Here is a 19,136-nt window from a genome sequence, read left to right on the forward strand (position 1 = left end):
AATCCCTACTGTCCCGCTTTGTGCCTCCCATCACCCTGCGCCCAGTCATGCTTCTTTCCTTTTGCGTTCTTGGCCCCTTAACTGGAACAAACTCCCACTGCACATAAAACAAGAACTTTCCCTGCACTGCGCTTGTCCCTCTCTTAAAACAACCCCCGTCTCTTCTCCCTTGCCTATCTTGGTACTAATTCTAGATTTGAAGCTTTCGTGACTGCAAGGATTCATATTCTTAGGGTTTTTCGGTAAAGTCACGTAGGTAAAAAATTAAAATTAATAAAAGTAAAATAAAATAAAAATCACGACGTTTCGGAGGCCACACCATCACAGCACGATAGCTGTATCAAGTACTTGATACAGCTATCGTGCTGTGACGGTTCCACCTGAAGACGGAAGCTTGTGTTGCCTCCGAAACGTCGTGATTTTTATTTTATTTTACTTTTATTAATTTTAATTTTTTACCTACGTGACTTTACCGAAAAAACCTAAGAATATCTTGGTACTGCTACTTCCTGCCCCGGCCCCCCAGCTACGACCAGGCTTATCCCAAACCCTGTCACTACCCCTACCACAAGCCCTCCTTAACCACTGCCACCTGTCCCCCCTTACTGTCACCATAGCTACACAGCCACTTTGGTTTTAACGACTATCATGTAATGTGCAATTGTAGAATTATTGTAATGTGCCTTGGATGAATATAAATCTATATCAGATTAGAAAATGAAACATTGACTCTTTTCAAATTTTGACATGGTAAATTACTTACCAATCCATGTTTTTCCATTGGGAAGGGAACCACATTAACTATTTCCAGTTTGACAAGCTTAATGTATAACTTGTCCCTATTTTGCCTCTGCAAAGGCCACCATATAACTATTTTAACCTGCGCACACTTTGTTTCTACTAAGGGAATCAGACTTACTTATCCTTACTGTGTGACCGCTGTCCACTTCGTAACAGTGCTTCACCTATTCTCACACCTGTCAACCCCTTATCAGTGCCCTCCCTTATCACAGACCAATTCAGACTTTATTGGTCGCCTCGTGCCTATAATTCTCAACGTTCACTCTACACGGTCACATCACAAGGGAGAAACACAAACAACTCGGCAAAACAAATTCCCGTATTGAAACGGCTGTACGCCATGAAAACTCAATTTCCCTGTACAAGAAAACAGGTCAACCGTATGGGTTGACAGCTTTCTATTCTGGAGTTTGCAGTTTGTCTCAATGGTTGACCGGCGAACCATCTTCACCTTTGTGACTGCTGAGACACGCCGGCTGTTGAGGAAGGATGTCTGGCTCTCTTGGACAGTCAGCTGGCCACACTTTGACACCACGACCACCACCACCCGTGTCTGTGGTGTCACAGGGACTGGTGAGAGACGTAGTATAGTTCGACAAGGCAGTCGTGTTTTCGCATCAGCTGAGACGCGACCCTTTTACTTCTCTATTGCCCACTCAGTTCTCTTCCCTTGCCCCTCCACTACTTCCCTTTCTTCCCGTTAACCCTTTCGTCGTGATCCCTAAGTACCCTCTATTGCGGTCTGCACGCCCTTGCCATCTAAGTCAATTCGACTATGTTGCCAGTATTTTTCGCGATGTCAAGCGCCTTGAGTGAAGGCGCCGTATATAAACTTTAAAATGATATTGGATTTGAGACACGCTGCGAGCCTCGCCGAGACGGCACTCAAGTTACCGCTTGACTTTCGCAGGCGACGCTACTGGCTCCTATCAGCCGCCGAGAGACTGCGAGATATGGCTCTTTTCGTTTCAGGCTTCGAAGACATCCAGGACCCATGGGGGCCACCTGCTTTCAGTTGTCGGCTGTCAGGCTCGTTATGAGTGGGCGAGGGGGACTGGACTGAACAGTGGAACGAAGGTTGGAAGGTCTTCTGAACTGAAACTCCGACCTCTTTTATAAACTACGGCAAACCCTTGCCCGTCGCCTTGAAAATAGCCGCAATCGGCAAATCCGCAATCCACAAACTTAAAATAGCCGGAATCAAAATAGCCGCAATCGGAAAATCCACAATTTACTAACTCAAAATAGCCGCAATTAAAATAACCGCAATCCGCAAACTCGACCATTTAAAAACTCAACATAGCCGCAATCAAAATAGCCGCAATCGGCAAATCCGCAAACTCCAAATAGCCGTAATCAAGATAGCCACAATCGGCAAATCCACAATTTATGAACTCAATATAGCCGCAATCAAAATAACCACAATCGTAAAATCTGCAATTTACTAACTTAAAATAGCTGCAATCGGAAAATCCGCAATCCGCAAACTCAAAATAGCCGCAATCAAAATAGCCGCAATCGGAAAATCCGCAAACTCAAAATAGCCGGAATCAAAATATCCGCAATCGGCAAATCCACAATCCGCAAACTCAAAATAGCCGGAATCAAAAGAACCGCAATTGGCAAATCCGCAATCTGCAAACTCAAAATATCCGCAATCAAAATAACCGCAAATCGGCAAATCCGCAAACTCCAAAGCAAATTGGAAAACTCGGGCTTGGTTCATGGTTCGTAATGCTACACCCCCTCTCCTATTGTGTCGTGTTACCACGACAACCACTCAACAAACATCACGCATCTATTTGGCTGTGCCTCTTCCAATTGACAGACGGCAAGGAGGCGCATCGCGTTCGCCTTAAGAGCCACGTGGTGTACTTTGATTTTACACTCGGAACTTTGATTTTACACATTGAATCCGAGTAATCCTTATTCGTAATGCATAATTAACCAGAATATGTCGATAACGTTGTATTTATTCAAGTTAAATGAGTGGTTATTTTTCATCACTTGGTTTTTATATATTTTGTTAACGAATGTTTTATTCACAATTTGGGGAGTGGAGCAAGATTTGACCTAGTTCGATCATATTGCAGGTGCGTGATGACTTTGTGGAACACACATTTTTTATTGATATTTGCAGCGTAATGTATTTGTTACATTGCGTCGGTGAGAAGTTTGAAGCAATTTGGTTACATAAATGTGTGCTAGGGCCTCGAGCCTAGTTAAGCGGGCACATGGTAAGGCCTTGTTTGTTATCATCAAACCAAAGAAGGTGGACTCATTTCTTTTCAGTTGATGTCACTGACAAGTCGCTAACATGCGTTTTGGGTGTCGATCGTTCATTATATTAAATATTTTGAATGCTTAAATTTTTTAGATTGTGGCTATGTTGCATGTGGGTTGTTTATTTTTTTTTTGCATCTTCAGAATCAGATTTTTTAAAATCAGAATCATTTTTAAAGACTGGAGGAATCCGTGTAAACGATGCCCTTACGAATAGCGACTCAAGGGAGACACATTGTCAGTGAGCCTAATTATTGGGTTATTTGAGATAATGTCAATGAGTGTTCATGACAGTTAATGTCCATTAAAAGTAGTTTATTATTATTAAAGTATACAAAGAGCCACGTTGGAGGGAACGGCATCAAAGTCGCGTGCTGCGTCTAGAGGCGGTGTCATCTCCACAGCAGAGGTTGTTTTGGGGGGGGGGGGGTGTTAGATCGTGTAAATATCTAAATATGTCGTTAAACCCGCCACCACCCGACGCGGCCCATCTCACGTGAGGGTTGTCACGTAGACGGAACGTGCCACTCCGCCACTCTGTACACAGCGCCACCGCTTGTGCGTGGGTTAGAGCCGAGAAGCCGCAACGTTCACAATGCGAGCTTTCTCTGCGTGCCAACGGCGTGGGTGGTGAGAGGACGAGAGAGGAGGAGGAGAGAGAAAGAGGTGCTTTACTCCTACATGGTCCGATTTCACCAACAGGACACCCTGAGGAGCCACAAGGACCATGCCTGGAGGAAAGCCCTGCCCTGCATCTCTCCGGAGAGGCCTCGCTGGAGGCAACTCTACTCCAGTCCGACGTACAACCGCATCGGTGACCTCAGCTGGAGCATCGCCCACGGCACCGTCACCACCAACGCCTCCCTGGCGCGCTTCACCGACACGTCCCCGGAGTGCCGGTCCTGCGGTAAAGTGGAGACGGTGGCGCACCAATACGTGGAGTGCAAGAGCCTGGACTTGTTGTTCAAGGTCCTGAGAAACATCCTCCTAAGGTTCAGCCTCCACTTCTCCCCGACGGTCCTCATCTTTGGATACCCGAAGGGCGAAGGACCCCAACATCTTCAGGGGCTGGTCAGCGTGCTCGTCAGCTACGCCTAGCTCGCCATTTACAGGGCAAGGAAGGTGGCCCTGGAGGGGAAACGTCCGGCCAGCAGCGTGGGCATCTTCCACGCTCTGGTCGGAGCCAGGGTGTGTGGGCTGGAGTTCCGCCATGCGCGGCTGACCCACGCCGTGCCGGCCTTCAAGGAGCAGTGGGCGCTGCAGGAGGCCATGTGCTCGGTGGCAGATCACGGAGAGCTCTGCATGCAGTTATGAGCTACCCGTCGGAGGCCATTGGACTGCGAGAAGGGCTGCGTGCAGATGCAGCACTTGTCGTAGTTAAAAAAAAGCGAGAGGGAGAACGAGAGAGAACGAGAAAGAGCGAGAGAGTGAGCGAGAGGTAGAGAGAGGGGGGGCAGAGAGGGGGGGGGGGGTAAATAAAGGAAAGCATAAAAAACAAAAAAAACGAAATGATGAACGAAGCAAAGTGCCGACTACACCGAGCATCTTCTTGTTTCCTCTGATCATAAAAAAGAGAGAGAAAGAGGAGAGAGAGGAAGAGAGAGGAGGAGGAGAGACGTCGCGACGCAGTGGGGGGGGGGGGGGGGGGGGGAGTCAATGCAGAGCGCTACGAAGGAGAACGCGGAGAGCTGCCGACGGACTTTGACATTCAATTTAATGTGAACCCAAGCGCTCCTGTGCACTCGGCGAGGTCACGGGCCAGAAGCGCGAGACCCACGGCGAGGCTGGTTACGCGCGGGCAATTTGAAAACGCTTGCGGCAGTGTGACGTTACACTTGAGAGCCAAACACTGAATTGTGCCCATAGCTCTAAACAAATATAAATATATTTTTAAAAAAAGATATATATCTGCACTCGTATAGGTCCCATTTCGATGTAAACAAATCAGCGGGGCATTTTGTTGTTGTTTTCAGGATGAACCTTGGGAGCTGCTGACATGAGTTTGGCCTGCCTCCCATGGTGGTGATGTGAGCAATGTGTTAAATGGGACGTTGTGACATGCAGGGAAATCATGAGACGGAGGACACTGAATGCAGGTGATGATTAAAGCACATTTATAACAGTAAAATGACTTCATACGTTTGTCATATATTTTTTTTGTTAACACTGATTATTCCCGGAAACAAATTACATTTCCATGGCCAAATAACAATAACATCAAGAATTAACAGTGAAATTAAATGTACACAACACACACGCATGTTTTGTTGTCAAACCTCTCCAGGCACTATCGTTGACCTAAGTGGCACAATCGTGGGACGATGCCCTTAAACGAGAGAATCAATGCCCTCTGCGGTGCCAGCCACGGACTGCACGTTCGGTGGTTTGCGGAAGTGGCGGGGGGGGGGGGACATGGCCCTGGGCTGGGACGGCTTGAAATGCCCTCGGCAACGCCGATGCACGGAACCTCATGAAATGAATCTTTGTGCAGGGTCAGCGCAGAGTTCACGGATTGAGAGCGAGAGAACGAGCGCCTGTGCACCACGTGGCCTTTCGCAACCACGTTGCCGTTTTCACGGGTTGTGCGCGCTCACAGTGGTTTTGTTTTTGTTGTTGTTGCCCCCGTCGACTGACATAAACTACAGCGCTACGTACATCACGTTAGCATGCATACGGTGAAACTTAATGTGCCTTCAGTTGGGTTGGCAGTGATCAAAACAAAAAAAAAGAATCCACGCACGTGAAGGATGCAGGAGCAGATAAAAAAGTCAGCATGCATACGATACTGCCATTGGATTAACCCAATAATGTTGTTCAAATATGCAATGGCTAATTAAATGGCAGCCAAATATGTGTTACATATCATGGAAACATTCACAATATTCATTGGCACATCGCACAGTTTGGCACATCTTGAGTTTTGCAACAAAGGGCTTTTTACATGTGGTATAAAAAATCTAAGTTTTTAAAATTTAAGAACTGTTATTATGTAACCGACAACAATTTCTGTGACAAAGTGAAATAAAAATGCATTGTGATTTGTCTCGCTGGTTGGTGGCTTGTGTGGCATTTTTTCTTTTTGACCAGAGAAGAGCCACCACTTTGTTAAGTTGAATCGAGGCAATAACTATGCCTCATTAAGTCCTTGTTCTGTGCAGCTAGAACACGAATGAATACGTGAATAGTTTAAGTTTATTCAGTGCTTTTTATTCTGTGGTGATGGGCGGGAGTATGTGAAGAAAGTTTCAGAAATGGTCGATGATAAAAAAAAATTGGTTTTCCTCTTGATTAGCAGCTTTATTTTTTGTAGTCAATTTAAAAACGCGGCGCCCCTGATGCAATTTCCAAGGGATTTCGCTCGCGAGGAGAATGGCATCCTGATTCGTTTTGTCGAAGAGACCAAACAACGCAGGTGATTGATGGCGTAAGGGAGCGAGGCTACGAATGCCTCCTCTGGGCACTTGCAAAGAGAGGCAGAGATATGTCCACGAGGAAGGCCAAAGGAGGGTCCCGAGTAATTTCTGACGAGGCACGAGAGGCCGGGAGAAATGTGCACGAGAGAGGAGTTCCCAGGTATCTTTCCCTCTTTCTGGGAGTCCACTTCTGTACTGGAGTCCTTGCACACCCGGAGTGCGTGACGTCATTGTTCTGACTTTGCCCATTGTTATAACTCCCCTTTGTTAAGCAGCCCTTCTGGCCCAAGCAGGGCAAGCTTTTAAAATTTCAATGAATAACCATTACAAGGTCACGCTTTTCTCATACGTGTGGATGGTGCACGTTTTTGTGTCTTAAGCCTGGATTATATTCATATCGTGCGATCATCAGCTGTGCCATCGGTGATATGTTACGGCATGAACATTGTTCCATTCAGAACTCGAGTAAAAAGCAGTGCGTCACTCTGTGTTAGAGAACAGCCTCTGGAAGGTGGGGCGCATCACATAACTACTAATCATGTCCCTTCAATTGCCTCATGGGGCATTGCCCTTTCACACGTGCCCGGCTAAAGTGATAATTGTTGCCTGCCAAACAAAAATGATTTAAGCCTTCAATGCCGGAAAACACAGCGAATTAAGCCTTGTCCAAATGTACGTTTGAGAACCCAGTTTAAATCATGGCTGGTTGCCCAGATTGAAGCTCAGACTTTAGGTGATCATTGCTTAGTGTCTGGATTCAGTGTAAGCCCCCATGAGCCACTGCAAGACCTCATCATGGCAGTTTTAGTGGTTCTAGGTTCGACAAGAACAACAATATTGTTTTAGGCACCTCGGTGCATTTTCGTAAATTTTCTGTAATTGTGCAAAACCTATTGTCTGAACAATTAATGTGCTCATAAGAAGTGTGTGTGTCTGTGTGTGCAAAATGATCATTAAACTGTGCCTGATGGTCTTCGAAGATAAACTCCTATTTTTGCGGTGTAATGTGTTGTTCATGTACAAATATAAATGCAGTGCGGCTGGCATTTAATTAGATTTTTTGTCTGTATGATTTTTTGTCACATGTATTAAGCCCTTCAATCAACCCGTAATCCAGTAGTGGGGGACTGGAAAGTGAAAAGTATTGATGCTGATGGCCTTAAATATCTCCGAGCAGCTGTTTTACTGCATCACAAGGATACATTTATTTCTCAGTATATTCGTTAAATATTAATATGCCCTATCAAAATGTCACCGTCTTTTTATTATGTACAAGTGCGTTCTTACGTTAGGCATTATAAGGAACATGACACCCGCACTTCTCAAGTTGGTTTAACAGGCTGCTCCGGTGACGGCATACATTGTAATCGGACTTGATAAAGCTCCCGTATCTGGCACTGCACATGCTGTGCATCGCTTTCGTATCCCGTAATGCACTCGTTGCAGACGAGCATGTTTTTTTTGCAGCAACCGTAAGCTTGGGCAATTCCATTTTTATTTTGGCACCTAGAATTAACTATAGGATAAATACTTTGTTCTGCAGTTAGCATTTCCTGATTCATGTCACATTATCTAGAACATTTACATACACAACACTGTATTACGATAACAAAACCGTGTTTATAGCCACCAACATCTGCTAGCGTAAAACCATTCACGTTAAAACATGTAAAATTACAACGGAAACTGACCAATAACTTTTGGTTGAGAAATCACATTATAGTTTACCCACGTTTATGGGTTTTAAAGTACATCAAGAAGTATCATGATTCGCATTGAACACCAGTGTTTGACAAATGACACATGATGATGATGATGTGTGTATAGATGTGAAATTTGCATGAGAAAAAGCCTGGTGATGAGTCGATTAGCATGGCTGAAGCAGCTTGGTGGAGACGAATGACTAATGAGAGTCGGATTTTCCATCAATTGACTTATGATTGATAACGGCAGATTACCCGGCACTTTTAACAATAAAAATAAACTCCACAGAACTGGGGGGACTTTGGACTCTTGGAGAAAGAAAAAAAATTAAAAGGGGATTATTATTCACACCGATCATTTATCCTTTCAAAATCGAATTGTATTTGTTGGAGCTTACTCTGCACAATTGGATATTATACGCTAGCTTCTGGTGTATTCCCAGCCAAGATAATGGGTACACTGAATGTTTCCAGTACACTGTGGTTTGATAATTAATCTAACAGATATACAACCAGACATCGAATGCAATGTTTGCATGCACCAGTAAAATGAGTGACCCATGGATTAGTTTGGCGTTAATATTAATGCGGTAATGTTTGAGCACCACTCTTTTTGTACAGCATCGGTTGCCCTTCGGTGGAAATGACAACCCATCACCCTCCATGGGAATGTGGAATTTACAACTCTAGCTCGGCCATCCAATGGAAATGAATACTGCCCCGATCGCTCGGTTAAGCATAGAGATTTGATCACTTTTTTGGCTTTCCTCAATTAATGCACGACCCTGCGGCTTTTTTTATTTTAAATATAAAATCTTGTGTGAAACTTTTTATATTTTCTATACATTGCAGAGCAGACAGCTATGAATGTGCGAATTGGGGTGTGTGAGGCCACGTGGCTAGGTGTGGATGTGGCGGAGAGTGGCCGTCATTTCGGGTTTTCCCAAGGCTGAAGCATAATTTCAACATTCCAATTAATGAGTCAAGGGAATTTAAATAATTCCTGAAGTTGAAATGCATTGCTCGTTTAACGGTATTTCGACACCATTAATCATAAAGTGACCTTTGTTTTTCTTATAAAGAAATACAAACATCTAACTGCGATAATAAATGTGTAGTTTAAAGTAAGAATCAAATTTGTTATTCTTTTTTTAATAAATTAAGTTAATTATTTTGTACACAATATTAAAAACAAGGAATGACAAAACATAAAAGGAAGGAAATCGCATTTCTACAAATGTAACATTCAACTTGATCGACATTCAGAGGCATGAGCCCTTCAGCCATAAATGGGGCCTTGCTTCATCACCGCCAGTATTTACAGCGCTTTTACGGAGCAGGTGTGTCACGTGATTGTCACAGAAATGGGGACTAATTGTATCCTGATGCTTAAAGTCACTTGGCTCACAACATAATTGTAAATGTAACAGCGACTGCACGCGTTTAACATTTGTCATATTTAGGCAAATATATATATTTTTTTCAGTTATAAAATAAAATTGTAATCGCTGATCCGCCCAAGCAAGTCTTAATCAACGCAGTTTCAAAATTAAAATTGTGAAAAGTAACACTTTTGAGGTCAGCAGAAATATATGAATATGCCAAACAAAAATAAACATTCACAAACGATGAAGTAAAATGTATCTTAAAGATGAAACTGATGATGAAATGAATTATTGAACAGTATCTGTTAATTTGGACAGAAACCCTCCTCCACCCATCTACTACCCCCCACCCCCTCCCCCCCAAACTGAATCAGTCAAGGTTGTTTTTTTTACCGTTGCATTAACTTGTTGGTCACAAGAATAGCAGGCGAGCCTAACCGATTTTCTGCGGGTTGCTAGCCCGGACGCCTTGCTCGTACGTGATGCGCTGCGTGATGAGATACTGAGCGGCATGCGTCGACGCGGTTGTCCCCGTGATGGTCACCTTCCGGTTACGCGTCCCAGGGATAAACTCTCCTTTCTTGGAGATCTGGATGCGCGCCCCCGTCAGTTCTTGGTATTCCACCAGCGTCTTTCCCCCTTTGCCGAGGATGGCACCGACCAGATTCTCGGGGACGGCGATCTCGATCATGTCCTTGTTCGCCTCCGACGATTTCTCCGCGGTGAGAATGGCGCCCGCCGTCAGGGGCGACGACGCGAAATATCCGTTGGTGAGGGCGGACGCGGACAGCCCCCCCAGGGGGAAGTGCGCAGAGCCGGGCCCCACCCCGGCCACCTCGTTCGCGTAGCTGGCCAGCAGGTTCGCCGCGGCGGCGGCGGCGGGGTTGGAGCTCGAGGCCGCCGCGGCGAGCATGCCGGTCGCCCCGGCGGGGCTGACCCCTAGGCCCAGAGGGTTTAGGTTGTAGCCGTAGCTGGCCAGTGTATTGAGGGCCGAGGAGATGGCGACCAAGTCGTTGCCGTTGAAGCCCGACACGAGGGTGGGGAAGGCGGCCACCGTGGCCAGGTTGGTTTGGCCCAGCAGACCGGCGGCCATCGCCGAGCCGGGCAGCATCTCCGCCGCGTTCGCGTACGGCGACCCCGTCGGGTTTGAATTGGCGACGGGACCCGACAGGTTGCAGTAAGAAATATTGAGGCAGCTACTGCTCTGCGGATCTTCCTGGATCTTCTGCAGGATCAGCTCAATGGCCTTCTGGTTTTGCTCGGCCTCACCAGCTGACCGTGATGACGCGCTCCTGGAGGTTGATGCCCTCTGGTTTTTGAGAGAGCTGCACCCAGGAGCCAGATGCCTCCATGATGGCCTTCACCGTTGCGCCACCTTTACCGATGATGAGGCCAGCGGTGCTGTTTGGGACCAAGATCTTTGCCTGACAAAAACAGGAAAAAAAACAGAGGAGGATCGACAGTTGTTCTTCGTGACAACCAACGCATTTTGTGAACAAGATACTGCAAGGATTAGTCACGTGCACAAAAAACAGAGTGGCAAATTTTATTTATTTATATTTTAGTTTTATATCGTGATGCACAGATCTCAGGCTTGCATTCGAATGCGGCTGGTATCTGGTTGTATTAGGGCTGCTGTCAAGGACAATTTGTATATGAATATGCAAAACAAATTAAACATTCACAAACCACGAAGTAAAAATCATCCTTAAAATGAAACCGGGGTTGAAATTTAGGATTTAAACATATGTCTGTTTCAGTTTGGTGTTTTAACATCTTAACACCTGTTTTGTTGCCAGAAAAAAGGGGAAAAACCTATTATCATATTTTGGTACTGGCAAAGGAGATGTAGATGCTCACCCCGAGCTCTCATTACTCTGATAGTGCATTGTCTTTGGGCTGTACGCCTTTTGGCGTCCTCTGGTCTAACACCGTTTGAGACGAGGCTCAAAAGAAAGCTGTCTCTGGTGTGGACCAATCAGTTTAAAGGACAATGCATATATTATCAGAGTATCGTTTTTTGTTTGCATTCTGACCACAAGCATTGTGGTTAATGCAGACATGATTCCTTGTAAAAGGCTTTAGTTTGGTGTTTTAACATCTTAACACCTGTTTTGTCGCCATAAAAAAGGGAAAACCCCTATTATCATATGTATGTATGTATGTTGAATTTCTTTCGTGCCATATGCAGCCAACCGCGCTAATCGGAGGTGCGGGGGAAGGACAACAAACCTAGCACAAAAAGCGTTCTAAAGAAAATGAGTTTTGAATCTAGATTTAAAGTGCATAGCTCCAGTGGCTTCCTAACATCGGAAGAGCGTTCCAGACGGCCGCAGAAGTGCATCCGAAAATTTGTACAGAAATCTTCACTCCAGATTGGCTCAATCAAGGTTTATTTTTTTGCATGGCTCTGCATGACCCCATAAGAGGGTTTCTTAATCTGAACAGCAATGACGCACAGAGCTTCCTCGTCTTCGGAGGCCACCCAATACGAGCATGGTTTCCGGATTGTTTCTGCGATGCGGATAATAGAGCGGTCAATCCCAGGGCGGGTTAGAGTAACCCTCTCACTATTATAACTTGCAATGTCGCGTCATCTTGCCTGAGAATTACCGTCGTGAGCGTTCAAGAAAAGGAACATTGCTTTGGGATCTGTGTTCCAGCTGTATTTAACGAGCGATGATGTCGCTTGTTAAACAGAGTGCTTCTGGGAGGTTGAGCTTGACAATGGAAAGTAACTCAGCAATGCGCCCACCAAAGAGAGCTTCGCGTTGGTGTGTTTACCTGCTGCGATGTATTCAGAAACGCAGTCATGACTGCAAATATAGAAACAATGAAAAGGTGCGTGGGAGCGTGGAGAGACGCGCGCTTGGAATTGTAATTGGGAGACAGAAGAAGGAACGCACGGATTAGGTGAATGGTATCATTCGAACCGCACGGAAAAGTTAAGTTGGCTTGGGCGTGACACGTAGCTAGAAGGGATGATGGACGATGGCCAAGAACGATCGCGGGATGGGTTCGAGTCCACGAGAGGACGTCCACCCAGGAGACAGAGCGATGAAGTCAGTTCGTGTGTGCAACAAGGCGGTGCTGGATGGATCGATGCGTCACGCGGATCGTCAGAGGCGGCGGTGGCGACTTGGGGCCGAGTGGGCCGCGGCCGACGCGATGACGAACGGCCGCGACTCGTGACGAGCGACCGCGTGCGGTGGGAACGCGGCTTGAGCTCCAGGTGCGGTGCGGTCAGGAAGAAACCTGCTTCATGCGGTCAGGGTTGACGGTCGTCTGCGGCTGCAGGATGCTGATGGCCTCCGACTTGCCGCCGGCGGTGGGCATCTCGCGGATCTTGTCGGCGATGAAGCAGTGCACCCCGTTGAGGGAGTCCGGGGCGCCCTGGATGAGCGCGACTCGCTCCGTGGTACCTGCGGGCGGGGAGACGCACGCACGCGGTGGCGTGGGCACCTCGTGAGAGCGCACGCGTGCACGAGGCGCAGACAAACAAAAAGCTGCATCGCGCGAACAAAACGTGGCTAGCCAGTGAGAAGCTGCTGTTCCAAGCAGACGGTTACAGGGGACGGGCCAGCCACCTCACCCCTCTCCGGCCACCACTAAAAATATGCGGCCCACCAGCCCACCGCTGCGTTAAGGCCGACAAATTAACGAACTATTATTTAAAAGCATCGTTGTTCTTGGTTGTTGTTGTTCGGGGAAAAATGGAAGGAATCTGAAAAAAGGAAAACTCAAAGAGAATAGCTTGACGACGATGACATCATTTTTAAGTTACGACGAGGAAGGGATGAAGAGAGAGGCCTTTCCGCGGAGAGTAAAGATGTAATGCAGGCAGCAGCAGCAGAAGAGGAAGAGAATGATGATCGTGGTATTTTGGCGAGAGACTGTGTGGTGGACGGGAGAGTTGTGAGAGGTGCCTCCCGAAGGGGGGTATCGATCAATCGGTGCTGTTCCTGTAGCGAGCACAGCAGCAAGCCGTGGTGCGTGCCACCCTAACTCCCACACCTCGAGCGATGCCACCATCTGTCTGGGTTTGACACGGCCAGTCTGGAGATTGGCATCTGCTTTCGGGCGGAAGGAATTGATATATATCCAATGGCGGAGCCGGGATTTTCAGGTAGAGGGGGGCAACCCCTCCAGCAACGAAAAATGATAGAGGAGTTGTTGCTTTTTATTCCACGTGTGCCAATTAGACTATTGTCCTATCATCTCATAGAGTCCCTGGCACTTAATAATTTGCTACACAGTGGCAGTGGAGGTCGCAAAATGCCGATTTACTACTAATAAACCCCAATGATCCGATCGAAATTAGGGATTTCGATCGGATCATTGGGGGGGGGGGGGGCACGTGCCACCCCCAATGATCCGGGTACCAATATTGTGTGGAACTCTTATTACAGTTTTGTTTACAATGTAGTTTAAAATAACATACTCCCTTAGGTGGTTACAAAGTAAGTGGTAGATCTTGTCATGGCAGGTCTGCGTCTTTGGGAATCTAGGAATTTGCATTTCGGATGGCGGGATTTTATTTGCGCCGAAACCTGGGACCAGCATTGTTGCGTTACGCTCTCTTACCGCACAGCTTCGATAAACACAGCGCCACTGCGCGATGTGCTCTACACGGTGGGAAGGGTGGTGGGCGACCATAACGCACACGCCACCGTCGGGAAACCTCACAAAACCCCTGCTGGCCACTCGCGCGCGGTGCCCCCGGCGCCTCCTCGTGCGGTTGGGGGGGGGGGGGGGGCGAGATGGCGATTGAGTAGCCAGGGACAGAGGGAAGGGGGGCACGCCCCGTCCAATCTGAATACAAATCCAACCCCACGTGCGTATTTAGAGTCCCCGGTGAGAGAGATTCGGAGAATTGTGTCAAAGTAAATATACAAATTATTAAATGCACTACACAGTGGATATATCCACGGCACCCTTCAGCGGAGGGCGATGGGTTTTTTAGCTTTGCAAAAAAATTGTTTGAGAATATTTTAATGATTTGAACGTTTCCCTGTGATGACTTGAAAGGGTCAGTCGTGGAACGACGGTGGTGGTGGTCGTGGCTGGAGGAGGCTCGTGAAGGCCGCTGCTGCTACTGGGCAGTTGGAGGCAGTCGCCCTCCAGCAACAACGACGGAGGGCGGAGGAGCGACGCTCACAACAACGAGCGGAGCGCCGGGCCGCTAAAATGAAGTGAGTTGGTACAATAAGGGGCACAAGCTGATGGCGCATCTACCGGTCATCTCAGTCAGCCAACCCATGGCACCTGCTGGGTCTGTCCAAGACCTCCTGTCAGCGAGCCTTCGACACTTCACGTGAGAGCCTCAAAGTGCACCTAGCCTGGCACAGGAGCCGTGGTGACGTAATCGTCACTTAGTAGTGAATGGCGGGAATTGGTGTTGGTGGTGTCTGCCGACTTTGTGACCCAGTGGCCCTCTGTTGGCACCGCGCACGTTCGCGGAGCTGCTGTTTGCACGTGTAAATGTACTTTGTGTTGAACTTCTTTCGCGCCGTACGTGGCCCCCAACCGTGCCAATCGGAGGTGCGGAGACCATCTCGTGTAGCGGAGTCTGCCACGCCAGTCTTCTCTCTATCTAAACTTTGTTTATTTAACCAGGTAAATGCCCACTGAAGCGGCCTGACCGCAAGTGATAGCCTAATGAAGTGGCTTATCACGTGGGAATTTATAGCAGCCCAATACTCTAATCTTGAAAGAGTTTTCCCACTCGTACGGTAAACATGCAATAATATATTATAACCTGCCCGTCCACGTGTCTGTATTCAATTTGTGCATGCACGCAGTCTGTGTCAGTGACGATTTCTGAACCGTTCCAAGGCCTCCCCTAGGTCGACTCGGACTAAAATGAGTAACTGGTGCGGTGTGTAGTAAACATCGCCACCAGGGAGACAAAGGCGGCCGGGCGTGGTTGCCACCCACCCATCCCCTCGTGTGCTGTGCCGGCCTTTATAGGCGCTTCTCGCAAACAGCACTTGCCCCAACAGTCTGTTAAGGCTATACAGGGGATCTTTGCAGTGTGTATGTTTTGTGCGTGGAAGTCCGCGTGTCTGTGTGGTTTTGTCTTAAGGCTTGCGAAGTCCCCTGCACGCTTGGAGGAGTGGGAAAGGAGACTTTGACCGTGACATTTGGCATGGGCATTTCGTCGTCACACGTGACACATCAAACGCAACGTGAAACGTGAAGTAGTTGCATCTCCAGCAGAAGCAGCACTGTGTATCGGAGCGACCACTGTGATTATGACACGGAGAATTGCGCCGAAGATCAAAGGCACAAATCAGACATTTCTGACAGCCCTAAAACAAACGCAGTCGCCGCAGTCGCACGGCTGGGCATATCATCATCACGGTCAGCATCTTCATTGTGAGTGGCTGCACACAGCACACAAGGCGGCATTGATCTCCTGGGGCAGCATCAGTAGCACCCATCGTCATTGTCATCTTCAGAATCAAAATCATTTTCTTCAGCATTAATGATGATCAGCTGCTACTATGGATGGCAAAATCATTGTCTTCAGCATGATGTTAATCGTCATGATCAGCTGATACTGTAGATGGCAAAATCATTGTCTTCAGCATGATATTAATCATCTTAATGAGCTCTTACTATGGATGGCAAAATCATTGTCTTCAGCATAATTTTAATCATCATGGCCAGCTGCTACTGTGCATGGCAAATAATTGTCTTCAGCATTATGTAAATCATCATCATGATCATCTGCTACTGTGTATGGCAGTCACTAAGAACTCGTTGCTGTGACTACTAACCCAGAAATTCCTTTGCAAAATCATCAATTCGTATCCGTCTTAATTTTGGAGCTTTCGTGACTGCATGAATTATTCTTTGGTTCTTTCGGTAAAGTCACGTATAAAGATAAAATAATAAATTAAATAATAGCATACGACGTTTCGATTGCAACACAAGCAATCATCATCAGGTATAATGAAAAAGCGACATAAAATCTAACCAGAAAACTATAGACAGACATATAAGCAGACAGATATCACCAAGATACATAGAGAGAGCAACATCGTATGCTATTATTTAATTTATTATTTTATCTTTATACGTGACTTTACCGAAAGAACCAAAGAATAATTCGTATCCGCTGAGCTTGTCCAACGGACTTCACGGAAGCCGGATGCTAGGAAGTATGTCCTGGCGTCTTCCCATTGTCGGCATCTTCGTGCGGGTATAAGAAGGGCAGCGATGCAGAAGTGGCAGCAATCTCATCCCTATTATCTGTATTTATCCGCACTCTACCACTCGGATGAAAGGAATGAAGTGTACGGATGAATACAAAATCATTGGGAGGGATTAAAAATAATCCCAGTTATTCATATTAGTTTTTTTGGGTTAGGACTTGTGGTCGTTTTATTCCCAAAAATGTTCACTCATCGTTAACCCTCCACAAGATTTGTGGCATGGAACCACCACGTGGCCTCGCCCAAACACAAATACGGATCATTGTATTCGCGAGGAATCTTACGCATTTTTTTTTATATCCAGTGCAGTGGACATTGAAAGAAAGCCAAACCAACTCCGCCGTACTGCTGCACGGTCGGCCCCAAAAAAACGCTCTCAACATTTGCGAGAGCATCTGTCAGATTGTTATTCGAGAAGACGCTCCGCTAATTAACTTTCCGGGGTGGGTATGGGAGGGAGGGGGGGCAGGCTGGGCGGGGGGGATAACGGCCGGCTCTGCGGGAACGCCGACGACTAATTGGGAGTCAGCTGCCAACGGCGCAACCGGAGCCGGGTCCGGTTTTTGTTTCTTCTGCTGCCGTGGGCTGCCCGCTGCCTCGTCCCAGCGAGCGAGCGAGCGAGGGAGGCAGAGGGAGGCAGAGACGCCGGCGGCTGTTCCGCGTGGCGAGGCGGCACGGCCACATCCCGCGCCAGCGCTCTGCCTGTTGACTCCGTGCGAGCGGTCGCACTCTGCGTTGGGCACCTTGGGTGCACGACTGCAAGTTTTGTGGGGGGGGGGCGGTTCTTTTGAAAGTAGTAAACTCACATTCACCCCCCCCCCCCCACCTCGTGGTCATGGGCGCAGTTTGGAGGGCACGGGGGGGGGGGGGCAACGCTCCCCCCCCCCACCAAACTGGACACCATTTTTTCCCAGTAGTTTACAATTAACATTCCATGTTTTTTTTTATTAATTATATGCACCCGCGATTCCTAATGTGAATTCCTTCCCAACCCCGCCGCACACAAATATAGAAGTCAAACTCGGCCTATGCTCGCGGTATATCAGAATCGGAATCTTTATTTAGACTGGAGGAGGAGGAGGGATCCGATGAGCTATGAAGCTCTTCTTCTTGGTTCTTTCGGTAAAGTCACGTAGAAGGGAAGTAATAAAATAATAAAAATAAAACATAATATTATTTTATTACTTCCCTTCTACGTGACTTTACCGAAAGAACCAAGAAGATGAATCCCTGCAGTCACGAAAGCTTTAAATCGAAATCTATAAAGCTCTTCTTCACAGGTGTCCCGGTATAAGTGGGTACACCACAGTCACGGTCGGATAAAGTGTGGATATGCCACCTACTACAAGATGCTTGGCTGGTGTGGAAGAGTAGGCCAAGTACCCGCTAGAGAGGGACTCTGTAGAGCTACTTCTAGTGGAGGCCCTTCTGCCAGCAGTGACGTGGGTCCAACGCTTCCAACCACGTGCCATCGTTAGCCCAACATTGACACAACGTTGCATGTTCACTCGGATGTAATAACGTAAAAGAAATAGCATCAAATGTAAACGTTCAAACAAACCTAAAAAAACCCTACCCTATGTCCACTGCAGAGAGCTATTTTTGAGCGGCTCCTAAACGCAAAGGCGAAATGCCACGAATCCTCGAGGATAAATAATAACAACATTTCCACGCGGCCGGACGGGCCACGCGGGCGGGGGGCAACGCCACTCGCTACCAAACAAGGCGCGCCAGCGGAGGGGGGCCGTCCCGTGCCCTCGCTCGCTCGCTCTCGAGCCGTTCCCCAAGGTAAACAGCTGAGCGGGGAAGGATCGGGAGACATTCGCGGAGCAAAAAATAGCGCTGGTGCACCACTTCGTGGAGGGACGGAGTGGCCGGTCGGCACGCCAGGTCCATGGCGGGGCGGCGGGGGGGGGGGGCGAACGACCCCCCCTCCCTGCCCCCCTGTCCCCCCCCGTTCAAACGTGGCCATTTGTGGAGTGACTCAATACGCCAATCTGATGCGATGCGTGTGATGGCTCATGCGGCATGGGGACACGTTGCTATTGTCCGTGATTTACCACCGATTAGTTCGGTTCAGCAGGCTTTTCACGTCCGCCACTGTCTGCAATATTGTGTACGGCAGGGGTCCCCAACCCCCGGGCCGTGGACCGGTACCGGACCGTGGCCTGTTAGGAACCGGGCCGCACAGCAGCAGGAGGTGAGAGCGGTGAGTCCGCGCGTGGCCGCCCCCATTGTTTTATTATTTACCACTTACATCCGCGCCTCTTTCCCGCACTGCGCACTTGTCACAGTGTCGGTGAGCCCACAAGCTGCTAACCCCTAGTAGCC

General features: G+C 47.8%; 1 protein-coding gene across 1 annotated transcript in view; it reads right to left on the reverse strand.

Annotated features, from left to right (window-relative positions):
• Positions 1–5,181: 5,181 nt before the first annotated feature.
• Positions 5,182–19,136, reverse strand: part of LOC133359771 (RNA-binding protein Nova-1-like) — a 48,476-nt gene continuing 34,521 nt past the window's right edge. Inside the window, 3 exon segments of the mRNA XM_061578304.1 lie at positions 5,182–10,855; positions 10,857–11,009; positions 12,841–13,007. Coding sequence (XP_061434288.1) covers positions 10,019–10,855; positions 10,857–11,009; positions 12,841–13,007 — 1,157 coding nt within the window. The 3' untranslated portion in view covers positions 5,182–10,018.

Source organism: Lethenteron reissneri, chromosome 8 (assembly GCF_015708825.2).
Source record: "Lethenteron reissneri isolate LAM-NWPU_2019-01 chromosome 8, ASM1570882v1, whole genome shotgun sequence".
NCBI classification, from domain to species: domain Eukaryota; kingdom Metazoa; phylum Chordata; class Hyperoartia; order Petromyzontiformes; family Petromyzontidae; genus Lethenteron; species Lethenteron reissneri.